General features: G+C 52.2%; 7 protein-coding genes across 7 annotated transcripts; 3 read left to right on the forward strand and 4 right to left on the reverse strand.

Moving 5' to 3' along the window:
- Positions 1-621: 621 nt before the first annotated feature.
- Positions 622-2,760, reverse strand: COCSUDRAFT_37603 (hypothetical protein; the record flags this gene model as incomplete). The annotated part of the gene is made up of 7 exons (XM_005645205.1): positions 622-735; positions 1,200-1,297; positions 1,519-1,594; positions 1,757-1,863; positions 2,109-2,244; positions 2,413-2,512; positions 2,711-2,760. The coding sequence occupies 7 exons, from the start codon at positions 2,758-2,760 to the stop codon at positions 622-624; spliced, it is 681 nt and encodes a 226-aa protein (XP_005645262.1).
- Positions 2,761-3,301: 541 nt separating this feature from the next.
- Positions 3,302-4,863, forward strand: COCSUDRAFT_67198 (ClpP/crotonase; the record flags this gene model as incomplete). The annotated part of the gene is made up of 4 exons (XM_005645206.1): positions 3,302-3,654; positions 3,796-4,050; positions 4,325-4,455; positions 4,651-4,863. The coding sequence occupies exons 1-4, from the start codon at positions 3,444-3,446 to the stop codon at positions 4,861-4,863; spliced, it is 810 nt and encodes a 269-aa protein (XP_005645263.1). The 5' UTR covers positions 3,302-3,443.
- A 68-nt stretch (positions 4,864-4,931) lies between these two features.
- Positions 4,932-6,953, reverse strand: COCSUDRAFT_54208 (hypothetical protein). The gene is made up of 6 exons (XM_005645207.1): positions 6,752-6,953; positions 6,507-6,668; positions 6,277-6,392; positions 6,019-6,172; positions 5,521-5,609; positions 4,932-5,383 (listed from the first exon to the last, which is right to left on the reverse strand). The coding sequence occupies exons 1-6, from the start codon at positions 6,863-6,865 to the stop codon at positions 5,308-5,310; spliced, it is 711 nt and encodes a 236-aa protein (XP_005645264.1). The 5' UTR covers positions 6,866-6,953; the 3' UTR covers positions 4,932-5,307.
- Positions 6,954-9,163: 2,210 nt separating this feature from the next.
- On the forward strand, positions 9,164-12,368 carry COCSUDRAFT_18195 (hypothetical protein; the record flags this gene model as incomplete). Its single annotated transcript, XM_005645208.1, has 10 exons — positions 9,164-9,298; positions 9,477-9,545; positions 9,699-9,909; positions 10,072-10,162; positions 10,377-10,528; positions 10,641-10,729; positions 10,919-11,104; positions 11,396-11,484; positions 11,752-11,905; positions 12,243-12,368. The coding sequence occupies 10 exons, from the start codon at positions 9,164-9,166 to the stop codon at positions 12,366-12,368; spliced, it is 1,302 nt and encodes a 433-aa protein (XP_005645265.1).
- Positions 12,369-12,994: 626 nt separating this feature from the next.
- Positions 12,995-14,885, reverse strand: COCSUDRAFT_54209 (hypothetical protein). Its single transcript, XM_005645209.1, has 3 exons — positions 14,652-14,885; positions 14,351-14,510; positions 12,995-13,748 (listed from the first exon to the last, which is right to left on the reverse strand). Exons 1-3 carry the CDS (start codon positions 14,777-14,779, stop codon positions 13,545-13,547), a joined length of 492 nt encoding a protein of 163 aa, XP_005645266.1. The 5' UTR covers positions 14,780-14,885; the 3' UTR covers positions 12,995-13,544.
- A 173-nt stretch (positions 14,886-15,058) lies between these two features.
- Positions 15,059-16,182, forward strand: COCSUDRAFT_33870 (ribosomal protein S28e). The gene is made up of 4 exons (XM_005645210.1): positions 15,059-15,106; positions 15,348-15,410; positions 15,586-15,664; positions 15,862-16,182. Exons 1-4 carry the CDS (start codon positions 15,104-15,106, stop codon positions 15,912-15,914), a joined length of 198 nt encoding a protein of 65 aa, XP_005645267.1. The 5' UTR covers positions 15,059-15,103; the 3' UTR covers positions 15,915-16,182.
- A 1,646-nt stretch (positions 16,183-17,828) lies between these two features.
- On the reverse strand, positions 17,829-26,093 carry COCSUDRAFT_30425 (hypothetical protein; the record flags this gene model as incomplete). Its single annotated transcript, XM_005645211.1, has 17 exons — positions 25,855-26,093; positions 25,327-25,522; positions 24,963-25,155; positions 24,530-24,690; positions 23,896-24,045; positions 23,355-23,430; positions 22,886-23,046; positions 22,207-22,412; positions 21,742-21,883; positions 21,429-21,512; positions 20,807-21,011; positions 20,400-20,485; positions 20,022-20,147; positions 19,585-19,755; positions 19,000-19,218; positions 18,262-18,525; positions 17,829-18,005 (listed from the first exon to the last, which is right to left on the reverse strand). The coding sequence occupies exons 1-17, from the start codon at positions 25,905-25,907 to the stop codon at positions 17,829-17,831; spliced, it is 2,670 nt and encodes an 889-aa protein (XP_005645268.1). The 5' UTR covers positions 25,908-26,093.
- Between the last annotated feature and the right edge of the window lie 414 nt (positions 26,094-26,507).

Consider the following 26,507-nt stretch of genomic DNA (forward strand, 5'->3'; position numbering starts at 1 on the left):
CTGATCATTCTCCATGCTTACTGACGAAAGGCCTAATTTTTATTACCAAAATGGCATGCTATGGAATGTGTTACCAGGTGGCATGGCCCCTGATTGCCAATAATCCACCACATTAGTAGCGTTTACATCCACTAAAGTAGTGGATTTTGATTACTCGGGTGCCCTGCAGATGCGGCAGGAAATAAATTTCTTGGACTCTGCTGGCCAAGCTCTCATCAGCCAGAATTCATATTTGTTGTCCAGGAGTTGACAAATGTATTGCAATGATCTTCTACATCCTCTTCAACATATAAATAATAAGTTGTCCTTATCAGGTGGTAGGGCTGCATCGTCAACCGTTTGAGTGATACTGGGAGACTTTACAGTCTTTCGCTTGCTGCATCAGACATGCCATATGGATACATTCTGTTGGGCTGAAGCAGTCAGCACCAGTGGAAAGTTCCAATGCAACAGTGCTCTCAGAGCTCAAAGATATCGTTTCATCACGACGAGATGACTCATGCATAGGTGACTATCTTCCCATGCAACTTTGGACTCCTCATCCCGCAACCAATTGTGAGCATTCTCAACGAGCACCCTCACTCAGCAGCTCATGAGTTGATCAGCTGCTGCTAATGCCATTCAAGGCGATGCGCCATTGGTGGCGGCAACGAGCTGCGGCCGCGTGATGACACCATCAATGAGACCGTAGTCCACAGCCTCCTTGGCGCCCATGAAGAAATCGCGGTCGGTGTCCTGCATACAGCAGCGACACATGACTTACTTGGCTTGGACTGAATTCACACCCAAGATTCCCCAGATCCTGCCGATCTCTCTTGGCTGCCACAGGTTCCTGTAGGGCACAGGCTGTGTCCCGGGCTCACACTGGCTCTCAGCTGCCTAGTGCATTTCATCCGCCATGCTGGCATGCAAGCCCTTGGTCACTTCTTGCCTATATTCAATTAAATTATAACAAGTCTGTACCCGATTGCCGTCCCGGTCATTTCATAGTCTTATATCTGTCTACTTAGGCTATGCACTGATCTCCAAGATTGCAGGGAGTACAATGCCAATCACGTAACACTTCTTCCCCATGCAGCAGTGATCATTTAACTTCCCCCACAAGGGGCACCACGCAAGCAAGGGCATCATCTGGCTTGCGCTCAGGGCAAGTTCAGATCACGGTGCAGGGCATGGTATGATAGGGGCTAGGCTGGTACCTGGGTGATGCGCTCCATAGACTGGCCGGTGAACTCGGCCAGGTAGCCATTGAGGGTCAGCTTGTGGTGCAGGATTTCGTTCGCCTGAATCTCAATATCTGCGCCACAGTCCCAAGTGTCAGATCCCCAGCACTGAACAAAACAAGTTTGATCACCCCTCGAAGGATGGCCACCGTCTCTGCCCACAGTGGCCCTTGTCCACAGAAACACAGCACCAAAGGGGCAAACCACTAACTTGTGTTTGAGCTTCCTCAGGAGATCCGGCAGGCTCACAATGGCATACAATGGCACAAGTAATGGTGCATTGTAATAGTCTTACCTGCGGCCTGGCCCTGCGCTCCACCGAGCGGCTGATGAATCATGATGCGCGAGTTGGGCAACGAGTAGCGCTTGCCCTGGAGACAGCCACAGACACCAGCTTCTTGACTCACGTGGACATGTCAAAGTGACCGCTTGCGGTACGGAGGCAGTATGAAAATTACAGAAATCGCAATAAAGGTGATAACTAGCAGGAGTTGACCCTTGCGCTGCTGTGCACGACAAGAATGTGACGGTACCTTGTGGCCTGATGCCAGCAGGAAGGCGCCCATGGATGCTGCCAGGCCCACACAGACAGTGGACACGTCTGGCCTGATGTGCCTCATGGTGTCAAACACCGCCATGCCTGCACATTCCAGCCATGTTATTGAGATCCTGACATTCCCATGATGATGTGTGACCGCTCAAGAAAACAGCAATTCTGAGGCACTCTGACCGGCCAGTCTCAGTAAATGTCATCAATGCATACTGGTTTGTCCAAGAGCAACATATCACGTGGGCAGAGACTATACAGATGAAGATCATTCAGGTCATATAAGATCATTATATAAGATCATTCAGATCATCAGGCTTCTTGATACTGCTGCTCACCTGCTGTGACAGAGCCTCCAGGGCTGTTGACATACATGATGATGTCCTTGCTGGAGGTCGAATCCAAGTAGAGCAGCTGGGCCACAATCAGGTTGGCCATGTCATCATCCACTGGACCTCCCATCCGCACAATGCGCTGCAAATCCCAGTGACACAACTCGTCAGCTCCTGACAAGCTGTTGACCATGACACTGGCAATCACAAGCAATCTCTGCGCACATCTCCGGTAGTCCAGGGACAGGTTTTCAAAGACGATTCAATGTCAACCAGCGCCAGCAGATGTCTGCAAGATTCTGTTGCTCACCTGCTGAAAGAGCTGCGAGATGACTTGCTGAAATCTCTCCACAACTGCCGGGTTGGGCGGAGGAGGCCCCTGGCCGGCGATGACCAGGTTACTCACGTCCCTGCATGCACCAAGATCCCGATCAAGGGCCATTTCCTTCTCGAGCTTGAGAACAATGTCTGTAGATACCCCGCAGAGCTAAGCTGACATTCAGCCTGGTCTTCTGTAATGGTACTTATTCGTCGTTGATTTATCAGGAGCTTGCATAATTGCTGCGCTGTCTTTGAGTTCCCTATCAGAAATGCAGATCTGCACACACCTCTGTGACGTGGGAGTCCATATTTGTGGTGACCTGCGCAGCAGTGACATCACCTCAGGCCGAGGCAATGGTGCACCCTGTAAAGTCAAAAATACGCCCATCTCCCGTTTGACCATATTGATGCTCAACTAGAAGTTCTGGTAGTGAGGTCCAGCAGGTGTTTTGCTGTCCAGGCTCCAACAAGTCATCGTGACAGCAGATGCAAAATTACAATATGATTGTATGTTACCTTTCTGCCTGAGATTGTGCATGACAAGCTGAACGAGTCACTGGTCTTCTGCAAGAAGGGCGAGTTGCGAGCACTTTCTTGGAGCATTTGTGAGGAGCCAACGTCGTCGAAGCAGTGGAAAGACACTCCATGATCGACAAATCCTGAAAGTGCTTCTTACAATGATCGATAAACTTAGGTAGACTTTTCTCGCTTCAATTTGCCATCGCCCACCCAACATGATCATCCACATGGTCTGTATACCTACGTAGGGTTTGCGAACATTCCAAGGGGTGGAATACTGTATATCCCTTCCGAGATATGAAATTGCTTCGTTCAATATCACTTTTGACCTCTCAATCGGCGCATTGTACATGAGAAATGTCGGAATAGGTCTATCTTGACAGATCGTGCATATGTCTTAATAATCAGACCCTACCTGCCCAGATCATCCAATCTGAATCCCATCCACCTTCGATCCCTCCACTCCGTACTGCTCGTCGAATAAAAGAGACTTAGAAGATAATGGTGGGCCTATCTCAGAAGGCTCCTGCAGTACTAGAAGCCATCAGCGCCCTTAAAGGGAAGGTCAGTCAGATCACTCTGCAGTACCCTGAGAGAAGGAATGCGCTCAGCAGCGCGATGGTGTCTGCTTTGCAAGGCTGCGTGTCACAGCTGCACGAGATGGTGAAGGAAGGGCAATGCAGAGGAGTATTGCTTCGCAGCACAGTGGAAGGTGGGCAGGGCTTAGTGGCAACTGAACATAGCTGAAAACTGGCTAGAACAAATTACGTTGTTTTTTTTTGGCAAGGGATGTTTCGGAGCAAAATCAGGCACGAGGGATGCCTCACATGAAGCAGGTGGGTGCAATGCCCAGGGACGTTCTGCGCCGGAGCAGATCTCAAGGAGCGTGCCAGCCATCAGCCGGCTGACATCATCCGCTTTGGCGACTCTGTGCGGGGGCTGATTGACAGCATGGCGCGGCTGCCCGTGCCAGTGGTGGCAGCCATCAATGGGGCAGCGCTCGGGGGAGGTGCTGAGCTGTCACTGGGTGCAGACTTCAGGGCTGTGTCCGGCAGAGCATCCATGGGCTTCCCTGAGACCGGCCTTGGCATTATCCCTGGAGTGGGCGGTGCGTTGCTTGCTCCTTCCTAATGGTATTGATGTGATTGTGCTGCTCCTGGGCCAGGAGGTGTTTGTGTTGTTGATGCTGTCTGTTTCACCTACGAGGCAGCCCTTCCTCCCTACATTGGCGCTCGCTCTGTCTTCATGTCTGCGTTCTCTCTTGGCTAACATGTTACGTCCCACTATCTGTCATGCAATGCTGGGTATTGTTCCTCTGCTGATGTAAGAAGGCATGTGCTGGTAACAGAGGGGCAGTCTGGGAGTGCGGAGCATGCTTGCAGGCACACAGAGGACGCTGCGATTGATTGGGCCACCCAGAACCAAGCTGCTGCTGTTCACTGGCAGACGGCTGACTGGGGAAGAAGCTGTGGATTGGGGCCTTGCTGACATTCTGTCTGATGACCCTGAAGAGGTACTATATGAATGTGCTGCCTTCCAGCTCAACAAGTTGCCTCATGCCTCAAATTCTTACCTTATCAGCGCTCCAAACGAATTTGCTGCCTTCCCACTCAATAATTCCCACTGTCCCTTCATTTGTCTTCTCAATGGCTTGATCGACTTGCTTCAAAAGCACTTCTGTGGGTCAAGTCATGCTGAGTTGTCTCAGGCTGCACTGGAGATCCTGGAGCAGAGCTTGCAGAAGGCGCCACTGGCCCTGGCAGCAGCGAAGGCAGCGGTGGATGACGGTTTCGAGGTGCCGTTTTCCAAGGGGATGGCATTTGAGCGCGCTTACTATGCGCAGCTGTTCAACACAGAGGACAGAATCGAGGCGCTGCAAGCCTTTGCAGAGAAACGACCGCCCAAATTTCAAGGGCGATGAGCAGCACTCTGGACTAGAATTTCTAAGCAAGTGGGGTGATTCACAGAATCTGGGCGGCATCTATTTTTCTTGGGAAACACCAGCAGGGATCCGCGGATTTTTATAGGGCAGTTGCAAATTGTTCACATCGTTGGTAGCAATCCAGAAGCAGCACTTTGGTGGGAAGACAGCCCATGCACCGAAAGAATGCCCGTATCTTAATAGATATGCATACAACTCAACCTGCCAAGGAACACAGTGGCAGTTTGCTCGCCATTGAGCATCCAACACACTTTACTCAGTACTCAGTAAATTTTACTGTGCAAAACTGACCTGACAATTTGTTGACCACGATCACTTTGGTACAGCTTCAGCAGTGCATTTTTTTCTGCTTCGTGAGGGGTACACGCTTGCAGCAAGTTGTGGCCCGAATGGAATTGCAACATCGTGGTTCCTGCTGATGCCTCATCCCATCTCAATTGCGTTCTCTGCTGTGCGTGTCTGCTCCTGAAGCTGCTGTGTTGGCCTTGGGGGTATGGTCCTGTGGATGCACAATCAAGCACCACGGGTGGGCAATTTTTTGGGGCCTTCAAAGAACACCAAGCAATATAGAGGCAACCACTCCATGTCATGGATCAGCCACAAGGTTAACGTGTGTGTAATCAGAAGGGCCCTCACCTCGGGAAGACAAAACACACCAGCAATGAAGCACAAGACAACAGCCCTCCCAAGAAGCTTGGGATAGCTAGAAACAAGTTTTTGTCGGTCTGCACCATGCAAAAACACCATAATGATCAATACATCAGAAATAACCATAAGCAGACTTGCATGCCCTTGGCCCCGGCTGGCGGGGGGCGATATAAATACTGAGCACCGTGCCCACGGTTGTTTGGGTCTTGCTTGGATCTGGCGAGTCCATCAAGGGGTAGGATTTTGGCAGCCTTTACTGCAGCTTCTCTGCAGACGCACCTTGCTTCTGGCAGGAAAAGCGTGTAATAATAATAATAATAATAATAATAATAATAATAATAATAATAATAATAATAATAATAATAATAATAATAATAATAATAATAATAATAATAATAATAATAATAATAATAATAATAATAACAATAATACTTGCATGCAGACAGAGATGTGATCATGACAGGAAGTGAAGTTCAGTGAGCTCACCACTGCATATATAGCCCACATACAGCTACTGATCAGGCCCATCAAGCACACGCCCAAATGGAAGTTTGCAGAGCTGCGCTGCTTCCAAGCATTCAGCAGGCCAGACAGCGGCGATGCCATCAAGAGGACCTGGGTTATACTCACTGCCCAACCCCTGAAACATACAAAAAAATATAACGCTGTGGCTTTCTAGAGATCTCAGATCAGCTTGCGTGGTCGTCCGGATATTCTAGTGTACAGTAACAAACACAACCCTACCAAAGGCTGATCACTGCTTGCTGGGTGGAGTATTGCTGCAATATCATTGTTGCTACAGCAAGCATGCACCACAGCGCTGCTGTCAAAATGATGAAGGCATTCAGCTGATTCTGCACCTGCACAGCACCCACAATCCCGAATCTCCACCAGCTTGATAAAAGTAAGTACATTACAGCATGAAATTGAGAACGCCATCACAATTAGTGGAATGAGCGTTGCGTGAGGCTTGCCCTGTGACTGGCATATGGGTACAGAGAGAACGTCATCCAGATGCTGCATAGTAGTCCTGGGCAGTCCGTGCAGAAAATGTACCAATTCCGTACTAATACAGTGTAAACAATCCATCCCGAGCAATTTAGAATAGTTGCAGCGAATGGCAGTGGGTTGAGATCCTGCAAGCAAGTACATCTGCTGTGAACCAGTTGACTCAGGATTGGGGCCTTGTCGGGTTTGCAGGAATGCACATGGGGCCCACCCCGAGCTCTCGCTTATTTCTAACAGCCAGGACTTCTCGCGTCGCAATGAAATGCCTGCAGATGCCAAGCACACACCCTAACGTGGGGGCGATCCAGGCTGTTGCGGGTCCCATGCTTGTTGATATTTTGTTAACAAAGGTTTCACTGGTGCAAATAACAAAACAAGGAGGATGTGAAGATTTTTCTTGAGGTGCTATATACACCTCTTAGGATCTGTTGGAGGAATTCCGAAAGAAAGTCAGGCAGCCTCCGGAAGCCGGAAGCTGGTGGAAGCAGGTACTTTCAGTAGAGCTTGGAAACGCGAAAGCAGGACATGCATGGCCTTTAAGGTGAATTTGCAGAGAAACTGATTATTCCAGGACTTAGCTGTTTCAGCTTCTCTGCAAAACTGGGCAACTTTGAGTTGCTACTGTTGACGGTGACATCACTTAACAATGGAGATCTTGAAAATTGAGGGCCCCCAGCAATGAGTTTGTCAAAACACGTCAGTGATGCCAAGGCTGCTCAGATATATCTTAACATTGGCATTCAAGGTCTGACCTACATCCAAGATCAATCTAGTGGTGGCTGCAAGAAATGCCTGAAACACAGGCATTGCCTGGGTCCACAGTTCACTGGCCGGCCCCGGAGTTACCGGGTATATCGGGTACATATATTAAGAGCAATTGCAAAAATACTCCGAGTCTTTGCGGTGCATGCTGTCGTTTAGAAGCACCCGTGCAGACTGGTTGGCAGGAAGTCCCATGCATTGACCATTGTTGCCACCAGATATATAAGAGTCCAATTATTTTTCCTCTTAACAATAAATGGACGAGGAGGGCAGCTGCCATGCAGCGCTACGCTCAACCCAGCTCTACAGCTGCTGTGCGCGCACGAGGCTGATCTGGCTGTGCTGGCGTCTGGGGCCTGGTTCTGCACATGGACGGTCCCCATTTTCATCCATGCTCAATCTCACTGGAAAGTGACACGCTTCCTCAGTAGGCTCAGCCCAGCTGTTTGGGACAACAGAATGGGGTGGCATCTCACCTTGGAAATACAAAACAAACCAGCAACGAGGCACAGGAGAGAAGCCCTCCCAAGAAGTTTGGGATGCCTATAAAGAGATTCCTGTCCGTCTGCACAGCAGCAGAGAGCATTCATGGCGCGCTGACACAGTACTCAACTGCCAGACCCAGTGGATGTGGGGCACAGTGAGTGCACAGAGATGCCAGGCTGACAGAGACCAAGCCACATGAGACTGCTAGATAGATTGTCTTACCACTGCATAGATAGTCCACAGAGCGCTGCTCACTAAGCCCAGTGAGCACACGCCCAGGTGGAAGTTAGCAGAGCTGCGCTGCTTTATGGCCATCAGCAGCCCAGACAGGGGTGATGCCATCAGCAACACTTGCGTCATACTGACTGCCCAGCCCCTGCAAAAGGCAAATTTTGTCACAGAGCTCTGCCGAGCAACCGGTTTTGCAAGCTGAACCAGGTGTCCATGAGGGGTAAACGTCTTGATCAGCTGCGATGATCACATACCAGAGATTTATCACTGCGTCCTGCGTTGAGTACTGATGCAAAATCATTGTGACAAGCGCTAAAATACACCACAGCGCCGCTGTCAGTACAAAAAAGGCATTTAGCTGGTTTTGCACCTGCATGCGCATTATGTTGGTCGTTCGCGAGGAATCCACTGCAATTCGGCGACAAAGGGCATCCATCATGTTGAAGTTCTGAAGGAAGGAATTAGCGACAGGCTTACCTTTCCAGACGCATATGGATACAGAGAGAATGTCATCCAAATACTACACAGCAAGCCTGGGGCATCCGTGCAGAAGACATACCACTTCTGCACCAGTACGGTCCAGACAATCCAGCCACAGCAATTCAGAATTGTAGCTGCAAATGGCATTGGATTCAGATCCTGCATACAAGCAAGCATTGTAAAACCTTGGGTGACCTTGCAGACAGTGCTTTGGAAATATTCTGGATATTCAAATCGATTCGTATGCCAAACTCTCGCTTATTTCGCACGGCCAGAACCGCTCCAACTGTTATAAAGTGCCTGCACACGCCTAGTATGCAACCCAGAGTAGGAGCGATCCAGAATGTTGGGGAACCCATGACGCAGCTCAATCGCCGTTCTTTGTCGATTTATGTTGTTTGCTTAGCAGAGCAGTATTGAAAGAGAATTCTCTGCAACATCAAAGCTCCTAGATGGCTCAATGTTCTTCTAAGCAAAGGAAAGAAATTTGCATTCGAATGAATTACGTGAGGAAGGCCAAGCGGAAGCTGCCAAGCTTGAGGAAGGTGCCAGCTCAGCAATGGGACGGCGTGCCGCGGAGTCACGGGACTGGACAAGCAGACGCTTCAATATCTTTCATTCCTTCCACCAAATATCTAGAATTCTGTGGGCAAAATCTTGTCTGATGCTGCGTTCTGGTGTTGCATCCCTGCTTCGGCAGGCAGGCACACATAAGTCCGGCGTGCATGCAGCTGCCATCACCACGTCGGCGGCCAGCCAAAGCCTCTCCTGGTTTGCAGACGTGCCTACAGCTCCCAAGGTGAGACTGACTATATTTGATTTTGTTCTTCGAAAGATTCTGCAGCTCTGGTGTGTTTCTTCAATGCATTTCGCTGCATCGATCTATAAAAGTATCTGAGGGAATTGGAGTCATTTTCTTGTTTCATCAATGAAGCCCAAGTGGTAACAATATTCTGAATGAATTACTGGTTCTACAGGATCCTATCCTCGGCATCACCGAGGCATTTTTGGCCAATACACGCCCCGACAAGATCAACCTTGGAGTGGTGCGCTGATCCCCCATAGAGAGCTGGAATTCCAGGAATATAAATATGAACCCGCATTTGGCGCATTTGATCTTTCCCTGAAATTCAGGATGCCAGCAAGCTGATGAGGGCTGTTGATGCTGCAAGAAATTCATTCTTCTGTATTGGGTGCAGGGAGCATACCGTGACGATGACAGCAAGCCAGTGGTGCTGAACGTTGTGCGAGAGGCTGAGGCGCGCATTGCAGGCTCCCTTTTCATGGAGTACCTGCCAATCGGAGGCCTCAAGGCCTTTAATGACCTGTCAATCAAGCTGGCCTTTGGAGAGGATGCAGACTGCATCAAGGAGGGCCGAGTGGCTGCTGTGCAGTCGCTCTCTGGCACTGGTGAGCTCCCTCACTCTATTGTCTTTGACTCTATCGAGCGGACAATTTGTGCAATTGAGAAAATCTGAAATGTTGATATTGCTGTGGAGATGCCTTTCAGTTGGTGCGTTGGGCATCATTTCTGGGTGGTTACAAATGGATTGCCATGTGTCAACTGCGTAGGTTCGTGTAGGCTGATGGCGGAGTTCATGGCACGCTACATGCCCGGCGCCAAAATATGGATCCCCAAGCCCACCTGGAGTAACCACCACAAGTGAGTTGCCAGCAGCAACTTGCTCCCGCATGCAGAATATGCTTGCTCGGCTGCTGAGGCCAAAAAGCAATGCACATGCACGTCGTGATGTGCTGATGAAAGCAGCAACGTGTGAAGCCGCAAGCATGCTCTTGCTGCCAATGCGTGCTGAGATGCGTGCTTGAAATTGTCCCTTCCCCTGCTTCAGCTGATCAGTAGATGTTTGGTGCTGCAGCATCTGGAAGGATGCTGGCGTGAAGGAGGCCATCTACAAGTACTACAAGCCCGAGACCAGGGGCCTGGACCAGGAGGGCCTCTTGGAGGACCTGAGCACTGCGCAGCCAGGGGATGTGGTCCTGCTGCATGCCTGCGCACACAACCCCACAGGTGCGCTTCATATTCGAATTTGAATCCAAATTTTGGTGGGTGTGTTGGCAATTTGTGTGGCGGGTTAGGTGGGAGGCGCTGCCTGAGAGGGCTGCCTCAATAATGCGTGCAGGTGTGGACCCCACGGTGGACCAGTGGCAGGAGATCTCAAAGCTCATGAAAGAGAAGAAGCTGTTCCCCTTCTTCGACATGGCCTACCAGGTGAGCAGCCCCTGTTCAACCTAAAATGTTTGGGCTTCCTGCCAGAAGGTCCAGGTACCAACATTGTGCACAATGTACACATGGATGTCCCAATGCCGAGCGCAGCTGCACTGGTCACGAGCATTTGAAAATCCTAAGGGATGTAAATTTTCAAATTCAAAGTTTATTTTTAAAATTATCTTGTCGCAGGGCTTTGCCAGCGGTGACTGCACGCGCGACGCTCAGGCGATCCGCACCTTTTTGGCGGACGGCCACCAGCTGGGCTGCTCCCAGTCGTACGCCAAGAACATGGGCCTGTACGGGCAGAGGACCGGCTGCTTTTCCCTCATCACCGCTAGTCCCCAGGAGACCGCCTCTGTCGAGTCCCAGATGAAGGTACGCCCCTGCACCCCACCTTGCTGCACTGCAACATGCACCATGCATCACCCTCCGTGCAATGCCCTCTGTCTCATGCGCGTTCATTTTCTCGTGCTCCCGGCGCGTGTGAGGTGTGAGGTATGTTGACAATGTTCTGTACTGTCAGAATCATTGCTGGTCCTAGGGCTCCTGCCTACAGCTTGCAAGCTACAGCGGCAAGCTGCAGGTGCAACAAATGCCGCGCGATGCTGCACTGGACTGGAACATGTCAGGAGCAATGACTATAAAGGTTTTTTTTTATGGCTGCAGGCGATTGCGCGGCCGATGTACTCTAACCCACCCCTGCACGGTGCGCTGCTGGTCAAGGAGATCCTGGGAGACGCCGCCCTCAAGCAGCAGTGAGTTCCTGGGCCCTTTGTAACTCTATTCACATGTCCACGACCGTCATTGTAATAGTTTGAAAATTCTATTGATGGGAATGCCTTCCCCTGTCCCGTGCATGCTCTGCTTGCAATGCGTGCAACACGCCAATACAGAGAAAGAGAGGTGCAGACACCAACGACAGAGCGAGCGCCGGATTAAGTAGAATTGGCTGCACTGCGATGGGTAAACAATGCGTGCAACACACAAGACACCTCCAATTGTGATGTGTGCGGCGTTTGCAGGTGGTACGATGAGGTGAAGGGCATGGCAGACCGCATAATAACGATGCGGGCGCTGCTGCGCAAGAACCTGGAGGACCTGGGCAACCCGCTGCCCTGGAACCACGTCACCGAGCAGATCGGCATGTTCTGCTTCTCCGGCATCTCCCCAGAGCAGGTGGGCTTGACTCTTACCATTACTCATAGGGTGCACATGACATCGCCTTCTGTGCTGATGGCTCTCATGGCCAGTGCAGCGCACCTGCCACTCCCAGCGTGCCCCGGCGTGCCCCAATATATAACACATCCACTTAGCTGTTCTCCCATCTCTGGAATGGGTTGTTGCTATTGCTTGATACTTTTAAGGTGCCTGGGAGGCGTACATGTAGGTTGCCAGATCATGTTGCACATGCTAAGAGGATGGTGATCAGGCATGTCAGAAACCCCAAGATGCTGTTCTGCAAATGACTACTGTACGTTGTATGCTAAGTGAATTGCTAATGCGGATGCTGCAGGTGGACCGGCTGGCGGCGGAGCATGCGATATTCATGACGCGCAACGGCCGCATCTCGATGGCCGGCGTCACCACCAAGAACGTCGACCGCCTCGCCCAGGCCCTGCACCAGGTCACCACCGCCTGATCTGGCGCCGTGGGTTACGTGACCGCGACTCATTGGTCCTCCTGATCTGGCGTGGGATTGCTTGACCACAAGTCTATACCCGCGGAATGTTGCCGCAGTGGGATGAGGCATGAGTCATTGCCCCGCCCCATCTGGCGGCAGGATTAGTGACCAGCAGTCATCAGTTGCGGTCTGATCTGGCGTTGAGGTTAGTTGATTGCTACGGGGAGTGATCAGCCCCATCTTGCGCGACAGTCCAACCCGTGCTGCCTGAATGTACTGCAATGTGCAGAGGGCAGAGTCATGCACGATGCAGGATGTGTATGAAGCTGTCTTGCATGTTTCGGCTCGACTGCTGCCTACAGCGCTGTGTTTGACTGCGGTCAGATGGCTCTACTCTAAAATTTTGGTGTGGGGAGGCACTGGGGCAGCATCTACTGTGGGTCTTGTTTAGACAGGCGGAGCACACCGCTTTGGGAGAGGTATAATTTGGCATGTGCTAAATTTTTAGGGGAACATCGCTCGTGTACTGAAACAGCACAGTCACAGCTTTGGTGAAGAGTAGGTGTTTCTGCTCTTTACCAAATGGCACTTGGGACTTTGACCAGGAGCGTGTGGGAGGCAGGCTGTGATGCGGGAGCACTGCTGCTGATACATGTATTACACCCCTAACTTCTGATCAGTGTCCCTCAGTCAGTAGCGTAGGAGTGAATGCAGTAGTGTGTGACAGGCATAATTGTGAGTTAGGAACAACTCACAAGTATGGAACTCAAGGAACCAGAAATTGATTTGATTCTCTAAGAAAATGATCATGAATTCTGCAGCTGATATATGTTTTTAGTAATGTGCCTTGCTTAAAGCACAAGAAAATGGTGGCTGTAATAAGCAAACAGCACTTCCCTATGTATGCATGCTGCAGATGCTTGTGCTTTGCTGCCCACAGAGCACCTTCCACATTAACCTACTCATCCATGCTACCAAGGGATAAATCTGAACAGAAATTGCATATGGTCCTGCCGCATCAACGCACAAACAAATGCCCTTGGCAGATCAAACTTTGCTCAAACTGCTTGAAGCGCCAAGCAGATGTTTGTCAATCAGTCAGTCTGTATGGGTCTACATCATCTGCATTCTTAAGGCCTGAGGCATGCACAATGTTTCATTTGCTGATGTGTACACTGGCACTGCATCTCAAGCTTACTCCTCGCCCGGGGGTGCGTCTGGCTTTTCCTTTTCAGGGTCGTCCTTTTCGGGGTCCTTCTTCTTCTTTTCCTCCTCCTCTTCCTCCTCCTCGTCTGGGATCTCTGGGTCCCCCGGCAGCTTCTTGGGCAGCGGCGTCTCCAGCTTCTCAAACTCTGGCATCGGGTCTGGCCTCCTGCTCGGCTGCGGCGTCATCCACTCCTGCAGATTGGCAGCTTACATCATTTCCCTGTGCTCTAAACTTATGTGCCTGTCAGGCAGCATGCACATGGTCTTGCATGCCACAACAATTTGAGCAGTGAGGCGATTAGAAGACAGCCATAGTAACTAAGTGAGCCGGTTGGACTTTTATTATTATTACACGCTTTTCCTGCCAGAAGCAAGGTGCGTCTGCAGACAAGCTGCATTAAAGGCTGCCAGAATCCTACCCCTTGATGGACTCGCAAGATCCAAGCTGGACCGTTGGATTGAACTTGTATAGCACTTGGAAAAGCTTATTGGTATTGAAGGGCTTGTAACAGGTTACTGAGTGGTGGTTGAGGGGCCTGCCCCCCCATACCCAATAAAAGCTGGGCTCCAGGGTAGCCAACCACCACTTCACTCAGGATTCCTATTGGCTGTGCTACACATGCTTTGTCCTTGTCATAAAGCCTGTTATGAGGTCTGAACTTGGCTTATTGATCATGCTGCAAGTAAATTGATGAGAGCGGTATCCCTTGGTGTCTAGAATTAGCTTTGAGAAGCTGTGTAAGCGGATTCCTTGAGAGCCTTGAGATAAGTTCTAAGTGGGAGGAGAAATGTGCCTGAGGGAAGTCCACAGAGGATCGCTCCTTCTCCGTCTCAGGTTCAGGATACGTGCATGTCACTCGTTGCCACGCCTTTTCCCGTTGTCTCTGCAGGCTTCCTCCTGCTCTGCATAAGACAGCTGCTGATGCAGTCCTGCAGCTGGCACCTTGCTGGAACCTGCAAGCCAGGTAGGGATCTTATTTCAGGACGCACCTTGCTAAACTTTGAGCATTGCAATGTTTTCTAAAGCTTGCTGTGACAATTTGCTGCTTTTAGACGAAACTATACTTCAGAAACAGCTCGGAAGGAAGGGCTCACCTGATGGACGGAAATCGCTTTGGTAAATGCACAGATCGGGATCCAGACAATTTAACGTTCTTTTTGTTTGTCAACATTGCTGCAGGCGCGCTCGTGCTGCACTCAACGCAAGCTGCAGCCGTCAACATACTGGATTCTTGATTATAACAGCTTAAGGGCAACCGTTGTCGGACTTAAAGATGCAAAGATGGCTCTGTTCTAGGTGATGTAGATACAGCGGAGTCGCCAACGCATCTGCTGTGCAGAAACTTTGCCTCAAGCCCAGCAAGATGACGATGACCTGTCGCTGAGTAATCCTATTGCAGATCTATAGAGTCGCGCAACGCAAGGCGAAGCCGAGGCACGCAGCCGCCTGGATTTCACAATGTTTCCAAGAAGTACTGGCAAACAGCGCTGGGCAATAGATCGCCGGAGCTTTTACAAAGGGGGAGCGTTATTCGTAGGCTGCCATCATGGTGAGGCTGCAAAGATCCTGACAGGCCGAAGTCACGGCGCAAGAAGTTGCTGTGCAGATTATAGCAAACTTATTGATTGATGGCAAAGGAATCTATACTGCGTGGGAGTCTTCTAAAAGCTTCCATCTGAAGTGGACTAGAAAGGCCCTATCAGCAGCTTGTGTGCCCCATGCTCAGGCTCAGACTGAAGGCAGAGCTTCGCAGCCAATTTGTAACTTGTGTGCCGTGTTTTGTTTTACAGGATCAGCCTGTGAAGCTCGCCATCGTGATGAAGGTCATCGGACGCACAGGATCTCGTGGACAGGTTGGTTTTTGCAAATTGTAGAGCAGAGACTGTTTGCAGATGCTCTACTGATGCTCTTCAGGCTCACAGCCACCACTCCATTCAAGTAGAGCTGCATATTAAGGAGTGATGCACTGTATTTCAACACCACTGTGGTGGACATTTTCGTGTCCTTTATCTTTTTGTTGTCCTGCAGGTCACACAAGTCAGGGTGAAGTTTCTGGACGACCAGAACCGCCTCATCATGAGGAACGTGAAGGGACCCGTGCGTGAGGGTGAGCACATCTGTTAACAGCCCTGTCATACTTGCACTGCTGTGCTCTTCATGTTCTGAGCTGTAATAATGGTTACAGGAGCAAGACAAAGACACCACTGTGTCGGAATATGTCATCCTTCAGCAGTCGCTCATTGGAGCGGTGTGATACAATCCTGGGGAGAAGCTGTATTAAGACTTGGACTGTGCGCTTGCCAGGTGACATCTTGACACTCCTGGAGTCAGAGCGCGAGGCCCGCCGCTTGAGATGAGAGGGCCTTCAGCGGAGAGGCTGGCAGCTGTGACGGATAAAGACGCGCCACAGGGCAGTTTGAGCCTCAGTTGTCAAGACTGTCTGTTCTCCACCAAGCAAGATAGTCAGCCACGCAGCAGCACTGCGTGTGTTTTTATTCCTAATGCCCATGCCAACTTGATAGGTGCAAGAAAGCGTTTCAGGACTCCTTTCGAATTGAGCAGTTGGGCATGGCTTGCTACTTGCAAGTATTGCTAAGCGCAGTGTCTGTGTAAAGCTTTCAAGACATTACTGCGTGGCTCTGTGGGCTGCAAACAAACGCTTCCCCTCGCTGCATTTTTTTTGATAGCTTACTGCCCCTAAGGTGCAGTGCTGCAGGGGGAAAATGGTGAAGCCTGAAGGGACATCATGTACCTGATGCATGATACAGCTTGCATTGCTAATTCTTCATCTTGCTAAACTTACAAACGCGGGACGCTCCTTTTCATATTCAAATGATGTTGAAAAGCAGGGATGCCCTAGGCCTTCTGCATGTCCCTGTCAATGGGTGTCCACTGTATTTCTATCCAGGGCCCAATTGCAATCCTCCTTCCACAATCCGATTGTCGAGTTCTGACATACATTACAGGCAGAGCCATGCTACATCCTAGTGTGTCAGGATCCTTGCATCCGGGTGTTTGATGCACATCATCAGGTTCTTGATTGCCGCAGCCATTGCTTCGAAAGCTCATCTACTTGTGCACTGGCCAGCAGCCCTACTTGATCGCTGAAACAGACAGGATCCTTGGTCCGACTAGTTCAAACGAAAACAAAGCAGGGTTGGAAGAGCATCTGAACAGGTGAAGTTACTTCAGGAGAGGGGCCATCTCTGTCTCCCCACGAGATATGTTCCCTCTTCTCCGCGAGTCGCGCTCCCCGTTGGGCCCCGGCAAGCCGTTCTGCCAGTCTCTGTGCTCGCTGGACATCACCAGGGGCTCCAAGAAGGGCCGTGACTCACTGCTCTCCTCACCGCTCCCGTCACCCTCCTCCAAAACTGCCTCTCGTATCCTGAAACAATACTCAGCAATCCATCATCAGCTGGTTTTCAACCCCTCTTTGCTTACCAGCACAACAGCCACCACTCTGGGCTCAGGCCCCGCTGATAGCAGCAAAGTACTTCACCATTGTCGGATTTTATAGAACCGCCAGGGAACAAAACTGCTCCAGAACGGCCAACGACCAGGACACGAGTTACGCCGTTGCATCTGACAGAGAGCATGGGACAGACAGAGGGACGGGATCGGGGGGGCCTCGGGCCTCACATTGGGGGAGGGGACTTGGGGGGATCGGGATCAGCTGGAGGGAGGCCCCCGGAACAGGCGCGCCATCTCGCTCTCGCCGCGCGCGCTGGCGGGGGAGTCGCCCCCCGCAGCGGCCGAGGGACCCCCCGGTGGCGGACGCCGCGCCCCCGCGCGCCGGCTAAGGTCGTGCTCGAAGCCCGGCCCCGGCCGCTCGGGCGACGGCCGGTCCGACAGCGCCACTGTGAGGGGGGTGGTCCCCCCCTCGGAGCCGTCCTCTGACACCGTGCGCAGCCTGCGCAGCGGGGAAACCTGCCTGCTTGGGGGAAACTTCGGGGGGGACTCGCTGCTGCGCCCGGGAATGGGGCCGAAGGACTGGGACTAGCAGGACACGCGGCACTGCATTATCTTAACCCGACAATATCCCGCACAGAACATGCAGCACTGTCTCCTCTAAACAGGACAGTACTTTGGGCAGAACAGTATTGAATCGACCAGTATGGCCTTCTGGGAATGTGAAGCCATTCCCAGAAGCTGGGGATCAGGGGGTTGCCATCCCGTTGGCAGAGCCATAGAACTTGCAGACCCATGAAGTACAGTCATGCGAGTACTGAGCACAGAATTGTGCCTTGCTGAGGCAGAGCGACTGTGATGAGTCACCTGGATGATGAGTAACCGACGGTGGGGTCGTAGGCGCCGTAGGGGATGAAGGGGAGGGAGCCGTGGCGCACGAGGCGGTCCGAGGGGGTTGTCAGCCCCAGGTTGGCTTTGCGGCCCAGTGCCAGCTTCGCGTTGGCTTCTGCGATGTCCTTCCTCGTGATGACACCCATCACCTGCACAATCACCGCGACGCGTGAAGCCCGCATTTTTTGTCTCTATGTAGTTGTAAACATTTCCTAATCATCCAGTGCAAGCCAGACATTCTGGGACGCAACATGCAAGCTCCCTGAATGGGCCGGGAACACCATCACTTGCACCTTGCATGACTCTTCAAGAAGGAACATACTAAACTTGGAGCCTCAAGGAGTAGGGACACACGTTCTATGCCCATTCAGAGTTCTCAAATGATGGGCCACAAAGTATCAAGACAAAACAGCAGATAAGAGGGCGTGCCTTGGGCGCGGGGGGCGCGACGAACAAGTGGCGCAGGCCCATGGTGCGGAAGAGGCGGTAGGCGCGCGAGAGGGATGCGTCGGCATGGACGACAAAGGGGTTGCGCTGCATGAAGGGCCGCAGGTCCACCATCTGCTCCAGCTGCGCGGGGGACAGGCCGCGGATTATCGGCTCCTGGTCGTCCTTGGGTCGCAGCTTCAGCGGCCGCTGCTCCAGCTTCTCCAACAGCTTCAGCCGCGCCTGCAGTGTTTGGCACCACTCACCCTAGTCATGGCTGTGTCTCAGCGAGAACAATCTCACCCAGACTCGCGGAGCAGGAAGCCTGTGCTGGCAGCGCTACAATAGAAGAGCCAGCACGCATGCAACATGCACGAATCACTTGAACAGTTGCTCAGGCTGTTTACTTCGGGGCCAGCCCTCCAAGTGACGTCTGTGATGGATTGCCAGCAAATTCCGTTCCACAATGCTCTGGCTTGCATAGGAGCGGAGACCCAGATATGCTTACAGTTGCCTGAGAAGCAGGCATACCATGCCTTCTGGCCCAAAGCAGACCGCTTCGGAACCAGAGTATGGCTGTGGAGTGAGGCATGAAGATCAAGGCAGGGCCGCACCGCCTGTGTGGAGGGGATGTGGGAGCGGGGCGGGGGGATGTAATGTGTGCGTGTCATGCAAGTCATGGGGCGATATCAGGCAGGTCTCTGCGCAGGGCCGCACCGCCTGGGTGGAGGGGATGTGGGAGCGCGGCGGGGGGATGTCGGCATGCGCGGGGTCCACAAAGCCGATGCGATGCTGCAGCAGGTGCAGCACGGTGTGGCGCAGGATGAGGCCGTGCAGCTCAAAGGGCTCCGCGGAGTCGAACGCCTTCTTTACGTCGGGCGTCACCGGGAAGGCCTGGTGCGAGCAGCAGCGCAGCGTCTCCACCACCTGCCGCACCTGCGCGCATGTGCCGCCGGTATGCGTCAGCATTATGTAAGCACGACGTTAAACTGACATGGGCGGTATAGAGCGCAAGCAAACCTTGAGCTGTGAGCTTCTTGTCCATGCATGATAACAATTGTTCCTTCTGAGGCTGATGGCTTCTCAAGTGTGCTCGTGGGAAAGCTGGCACTACACAGCATGAGCTGTATGTGTTTGATTCCCTGTGCAAGAAACCAATAAAATTTCCTTTCAATGCAATGGTGCTTCTCCGAGGCAGCCCCTGCTTTTCACCAGCTATGCTGCACCTGCAGAAGAAAATAAAGAGAAGGTATGTTTCACACAGGACCTTCTTCACAGTACATGATGGATGAATGAGGTTACCTTGACGACGGGCGGCAGGGCCACGACGGCCATGGACATGAGCTCGGACACGGCGAGTTTGTCGGCAATCATCTTCTGGTGGGGTGACAGCGCGGGCTCGTCCAGCACGGGCGCCCCCCGGATCTTCATGTGCGTGTCATCCATGCCCATTCCAAATTGGTCCCCCACCACCTGCATCCAAGGAAAGAGTGGTAACAAAAAAATCTGGCACTTTGAAAGTGACTTTCCACATCACGACCCAGGGAGCGCATTCGATGCCTTCGACAGAGCCTGACATGGGGCTCTCTCTGCCTGATCAGTCGGACAAGGCCTTCCTTCAAGACCGCTAGGACTAGACTGAATGCAGTGCAGGGCCCTGCCCGAAAAGCTTGGATCTGCATAGAGATGTACAAGCAAGGAGTGAAAGCGTTCAAGAGTGGAACGTGTGGCAGCCGCACCTTGGCAACAAAGACGGTGATCATGAGGGGCACAATCAGCTGCATGGCGCCCGTTGTCTCCATCACCATCACTGTAGTCGTCAGCGTCATGCGCGTGGCTCCCGCCATGAACGCCGCTGCTCCAATCTGCTAACCGCATGTCAATCAATTACTGATCGCTGACCCAGTGCCATTGGAATGACACGACTGGCAGTACAGCAAAACTGATCAGCCTCCAGGTACAAATAATTCTGGTGCATGACACTTGACATCGGCATGCGGCTGACTGAGGATGGCTCGCTGGACTGCAGCGAGTGCAGGCTGCAGGAAGTGCAGGTGCAAGAAGGTTGAGCAAGGACAAACTGCAGTGGGCGTTGGAATTTAGAGCAGGCAGCGCACCACGCTGTATGAGGTGAGGGACACCGGCAGGGAGACGCCTGCCCACTGCACCATCGCCCTCACCACCTGACCCATGAGCCGCCCGCCTGCACACCCGGCACCATCATAAGCACGCCGCACCACAGTGCTCTGGCAGCTGGCATCACGCAGAGAGCGCATGTGCAAGCTCTGCAGAAGCTGGCCTAGTTAGTATTGGTACACGCATGCGTGACAACTTCAATTGTGCGGCCCCTGGCTCCCGTCGAAGGGACGGTAAGAGAGAATTTCACGCATCAGCGAAAACGCGCCTACAGAGGGCAGCTGAGCCTTGTGGGTAGCACGTGCCAATGAGGAGGCAACCCTGCAGGTCAAGGCTCTTGCGCATCCAGCGAGCTTGCAGGTTCAGGGCGAAGTTGGTTAGGAGGAACCTGTGGCTCCGACGGCGAGCGCGGGCACAAACATGCCGGTGGATGCGCCGACGCCGTTGGTCCACATCATGAGCGCGTAGGGCAGCACGAAGAAGAGCCCCAGAACGCTGAAGTCGAAGTGGAACTCGTTCAGGCGCGCCTCCGGCAGTGGCTCCCCCAGATGGATCATCAGCCGCAGCGCCTGGCTCAGCGGCGTGAAGAACACCTGCAGGACAGGTGCAGTTATTAAGTACTTGTTTTAAAGCAATAGGTTTCACTTAGATTTCAGCTAGACTCTGAGGTAACCCCCAATGCGTGCGACACCCAGTTTACTGTTCACACAGCTCTGCACCAGATACGTAAAACTGTTCAGGTGCTTGTGAACAAGAGAGCTGTAACTCTGTCTGCAACCTCTTGCAGCGGTGGGGATTCTACACTGCAATATCTGAGCCTCATTATCATGCATGAAATGCGACACAAGGGCCAAAGGACATAGAACAGCTCTGATGCAACAAGGTCCGAAACTCTTTGCATGCATGAGTGGCAACAGCAAGAACATGCTGCTCAGGGAGGCAATAGTGGATTGATCATGTCCCTGACAATATCCAAGGGTGTTTTGAGGTGGGCGTGCCTGGCCATAGACGCTGTAGGTGCCATTCTCGCACCACAGCTGCGGGAAGTGCTCCAGGCCGTGCCGCCTGAACTGGCCTCCTCCGGCATAGAACTCCTCATCCGCATCCTCGCTCGCCTCAAAGTACTTCAAATCCTCCTGCATCACAGAACCACTTTCTTGAAATATTTTCTTGCGCCATTGCCCCAGATAGAATGCACACAGTGGTTCCCATGGTGTGCTCTTTGGTTGACCCATCAAGGCACGCATGGAATGAAAAATTGTCCCGCAAGCAATTACATGCACATGTGGTTGGAAACGCAAGCAGGAAACACATCAAATGGACAGAGTGACTGGCAGAAGCAGGTGGGGAGGTGCTTGCCTTGCCCGGCAGCGCTCTGCAGGGTGACATGTAGGCGACGGTGAACCAGAGCGAGGCTGTGACCAGCACCAGCACAACAACCTCCACCAGCCGCTTCCATGGTGACCTGTGATGAAATGATGCATGACCACACATGCACATTTACTTTTCGCCTCATCCGTGCCTGTCACTGGGCTTTGTGACATGTCATGACCGTCAGACTATCACGCTGCCAACCTGGCACCTGTGGGCTTGAGTCAAGGCAGAGACAATTGACATACAAAAGGGGAATCTGAATACCCGCAAGCATGCGGGCTTATCATCATCAAGGAGGATGCACAATAATGCGAGGCCACCCAGATGCCCTCAATAGGTACATTTTTGGGAACCAAGAATTGGCAACTCCTTGAATATTTAGTTGGGTTCATTATGCACAAGCAGCTGGCGCACCTGACAGGGATGCAGCGGTGGCGGAAGGCAGTGACTTTGACATTGACGTGGACCCACAGCGCTCCCATGAGGCCCCCCATGGCGCCCATGAGGCAGAAGATGGGTACGTCCCACACATAGTAGAACATGCGCGAGCCGTAGAATGCCAGGCTGTCGGTGTACAGCCCAAAATCGCGGTATCGCCCAAAGTGCGCGCTCAGGATGTTCTGCGGGTGTTGCTGTGTGCAGGCCACAAGCGACAGCGTCAGTGCCTCGTTGCACAGATAGTATCAACTCTGAGACGCAAAAACAGCTTCATACACGACCAAGATTGATATTGATGGTTTGTCCTTGTTCAGACGTAATGAAATCTGCATGAATAGTTATCGCATTTGTGCAGGTGTCTGCGGAGACGTCATGCTAGCAAAGATGTCACAGCTAGAACACTTTGCATGATGCCACCGTCCGCATATGCAAAGTGTCCTTATGTGACACCTCTGCATCCCAGGACTCTTCCGACATAATAGAGCACCTCTACTACTCATCCATAGAGCGTCTCAGGACACCACCTGCAGGTTTGTGCATGCAGGTCACATTTTGTTTCTGAGACAAGCAGTGGTGCTGGCTTCATGGGATTTGCTTTCCCCATTGGTGAACAAATGATAAATGCGACATTGGATGTATTTCAAGAACTGTCTACTAGAGCACACACCGCCGCCTCGACGAGGAAGTGCAGGGTGAAGACGCCGATGCCGGTGGACACAAAGCCGCGCCAGAAGATGGACGTGGAGTAAAAGGAGGCGCCCTCCTCTATGGTGAACAGCAGGCCCCCGATCGGCGCTGCAAACGCCGTCGCCACACCTGGCCAGACACATATGCACCCTTTTCACAGATCCCCTGATTGACAGTCCCCTCTGCAATCTTTACGGAGGCCCGACACAAAGTCTGGACAGGGATTTTGCTGTTATCAGTCGGTCTGTATTACTTTGATGGCCCTTTGGTACATAGGGTAGCGGCTAATGTGCTGATGCATCCACTGGTGACATTCATAAGTACAGCACAGAACCACCGAACAGGCCAGGCGCGCCCGCAAACACATGCATGCATGCATGCCTAGCATGGTCTGCGCAATGTAATGCAAGGAATAAGTGCTTGGGCGAGGGGCGGACCTGCGGCGGTGCCGATGGCGGTGAAGTCGCGGTGCTCGGCGTCGTTGCGGAAGAAGCCGCCCCACTTGCGCGGCACCTCCAGCCGCCACCTCCCCCTGAACATCGACGTCATCGTCCTGCGATGACATCATCATGCGTGACATCAGCGCCGCATGGCATCACAAACCTGTAAGCTTGAATGCCCCAGCATTCAGCAGGCGACTTTCACATGTACCAATGACGATACACAGAAATCGAATAGAAGCGTCTGGGCAGAAATGGACACACAGACAGTTCACAGGCGGCAACAGCGAATATCCAGTCCATGGAAGGTCGAAGTGAATGTGCAAATGGCAGGCCCCAATCTGCACCGCTCTCTGGTGCTGCAGTGTAAGAAGGAACGGAGCTACTGTGAATGGCAGGATAAGGGTGACAGACAGCAAAATATGCGGTCCACAAGTGGTCCCATTGTATGCACAAATGGCACGCCGGCCCCAGTGTCCACCACTCGCTGGTGCTGCAGAGTAAGAAGGTTTGGAGGTACTGTGGGTAGCAGCAGCACAAGGGTGGAGGGAACGCACTGGGAGCCCAGGGACCCGATGCCGCCGCCGACGATGCCGCCCCCGTGCACGAAGGGCCCCTCCTTGCCCGCTATCAACCCGGCCGCAATTGAGAACACCACCCCGATCAACTTCGCCACCAGTGTCCGCACCTGTCCATTGCCCAAAATTCCTCAGTTACCTATCCTCAGCAAGGAGCAAGCTGCCATGTAGACCTTCTCCATTTATTGAATTCATTATCTACGGTGTTACATACTTGAAGCTGCCCCCTGCACACACGCGCAGGCAGTCCCGGTGGAGCAAACGCACCCATGTGCTGCCTTTCAGAGCTGCATCGTCTCCAGCAAGACCTGATCTGTTTGAGCGTGTTTCCAGGAGCATACTCCGCGGGGTGATTCTTTACTTCTTCTTTTAAGAGGTCATGCAGGGTATGGGACATGTCTCAAACCTGTGTGGTGCGCGTCCGGATATATCCAATCATACAAAGGCGAGAGGCCGCACAAGGTATGAACTCATCTTCACATATATTTGGCAGAGGCGATGAGGAGCGTGCCCCCGCGGATGCACTGATACAGCTTTCAGAGGCCCTGCAGGGAATGTGGGCATCTTCCTAGGAAGAGCCAAAGTGTGGCTCACCGCGAGCAGGCCGCGTATGTGGATGCCGTTGAGATATGTCTTGACCTCGGCGATGCCACTCCCGGCCGCCAGAGGCTCCACAAATGACACCAGCGCCCCCGCCACGCTGGCATATATCAGGCTGATCCCCACGTACATGAAGAACGGCGCCGCAAATCCTCCTGCGCCAATGCAATCGTATCATAGATACGTGGCTCATATACATGAGGTTCAGCCTCTTGCATTTCATTCTCAATCCGGAATTTTGGCTCTGAATCGCACGGCAATATACACAGTAAATGCATTTTATGAGCATGTGCTCACGAGTCACCCAGCAAAAAAGGGTGCTTGGGCTTCGAGCAGAACTGAAAACGAGAGGTGCAAGACAATGAATGAGTGGATGCATGGAGGTCTGATTTGCAAGGACACCACTGCAGGGGTATGTTCTAGGTACCTTTGGAGGCGATGACGCCGACGGTGTGGTAGTACTTGAAGTTATTGAGGGTCTCGATCCCCCAGTCCACGATGAAGCCGATGCAGCCCATGGTCACCCCGATCAAGAAGGCCAGCGTCCACTTCCAAAACTCTGCCAGTGCATAGTCCTCCTCTGTCCTGTGTATCTGGAACTCCCTCTCCACATCATTTTCCTGCATGGGAACAAACATCAGAGAGTGCAAGGTTTCAACACACGCGAGGAACCTGTTGTACATGCATGGGAAGCTGGGTTGCTGCAGCATTCGGGATGTCATGTATAAAAAGCCTCAGTGGTGACATAATGGCCTTGCATGATGATGTCTGAAGGGGGACATGGAGGGCACCGCTGGGTCGAAGTCTTGTGACTCAAAGCCTGCCATGCGCTTGAGGCGCGCAAGCACTTCCCTGCTCTCTGCGGCTGTGCTGGGGGCACCATGCACCGTGGAAGGGATGGGGCCCGTCCCTGCATCGTGCTGCAGGGTCGCTGTGCTGAACTTGTCGCCCAGAGTTGGGTCGTCATCTTCCAAGGCCAGATGGGACCTGCACATAGATTATACTAAATATTTGTCAAGTGCGCTATACTCTGCATTTCAAAGCATGATAGGCCAGGAACGGGTCTCTCAAGCGCCCCTTGCCATATCAACCCAATGCATGCCGGATTAAACATGACAGCACTGCATGACTTTCTTCATCTGGTCAGGGCTTCGACTATTACAACACCTTGTACCAGCACACAAGTGCTGAGGATAGGGCCAAACTCAATGTCATTATGTTGCCTCATGATCCAAGGATATCAGCGTGATAGTTGTAGAACCCTCCCCATAACAAAATTCCTATCACTGCACAAGGTTCGATGGCTGGATAGATCCTACCTGAGCGCTCCCCGAGAAATACTCCCACCATTCTCGGCGCCATTCTGGGCCATCCCTAGGGCTTCTCACATCAATATCACAAGGAATTTGTTACCAATACTGACATGACCGTACACTGAACGTGGACTAAATTGTTGAAGATCCCACTTGACCCGTCTGTTTAGCACGCGGATCTGAGCAGTCGCGGCATCAAATACGATAACGTGCTGTTCTGCATGCAGACAGACAAGGACCCCTTCGAAACTGTCTTCCAGTGAACTTTGGAAGGAGGGGGTTCGCCTTAGGGTCTGTTTGAGAGACCAGGAAAGCTAAATTTGGCTGTCCAAGCATGCAAGCATTGCATTGCTAAAGCAGCTTCATTTCTATCCTTATTTGCAGCTGCACTATGCTAAGAAAGCGATCTGACGGCTGCTGCCGCTGACACACTGCTGTGCCTGCGTTGCCGCATGGCTCATGATATTGATCAAGCACATTTTCTACGCCGCGTAGAAAATATTATGTCAACAGCTGCAACTTGCAGAGCGGCTCTTGCAGCTGTTGACATAATGTAAGCTATTAGCGCCGGTTTTTCAAATATCAGCACATGAATGGTATGAATCGAATAAGTTGCAGAGGCGTTGAGAACTTTGCTATCGTCGTACACAACCATATTA

Source organism: Coccomyxa subellipsoidea (genome assembly GCF_000258705.1).
Source record: "Coccomyxa subellipsoidea C-169, whole genome shotgun sequence".
NCBI lineage: Eukaryota > Viridiplantae > Chlorophyta > Trebouxiophyceae > Coccomyxaceae > Coccomyxa > Coccomyxa subellipsoidea.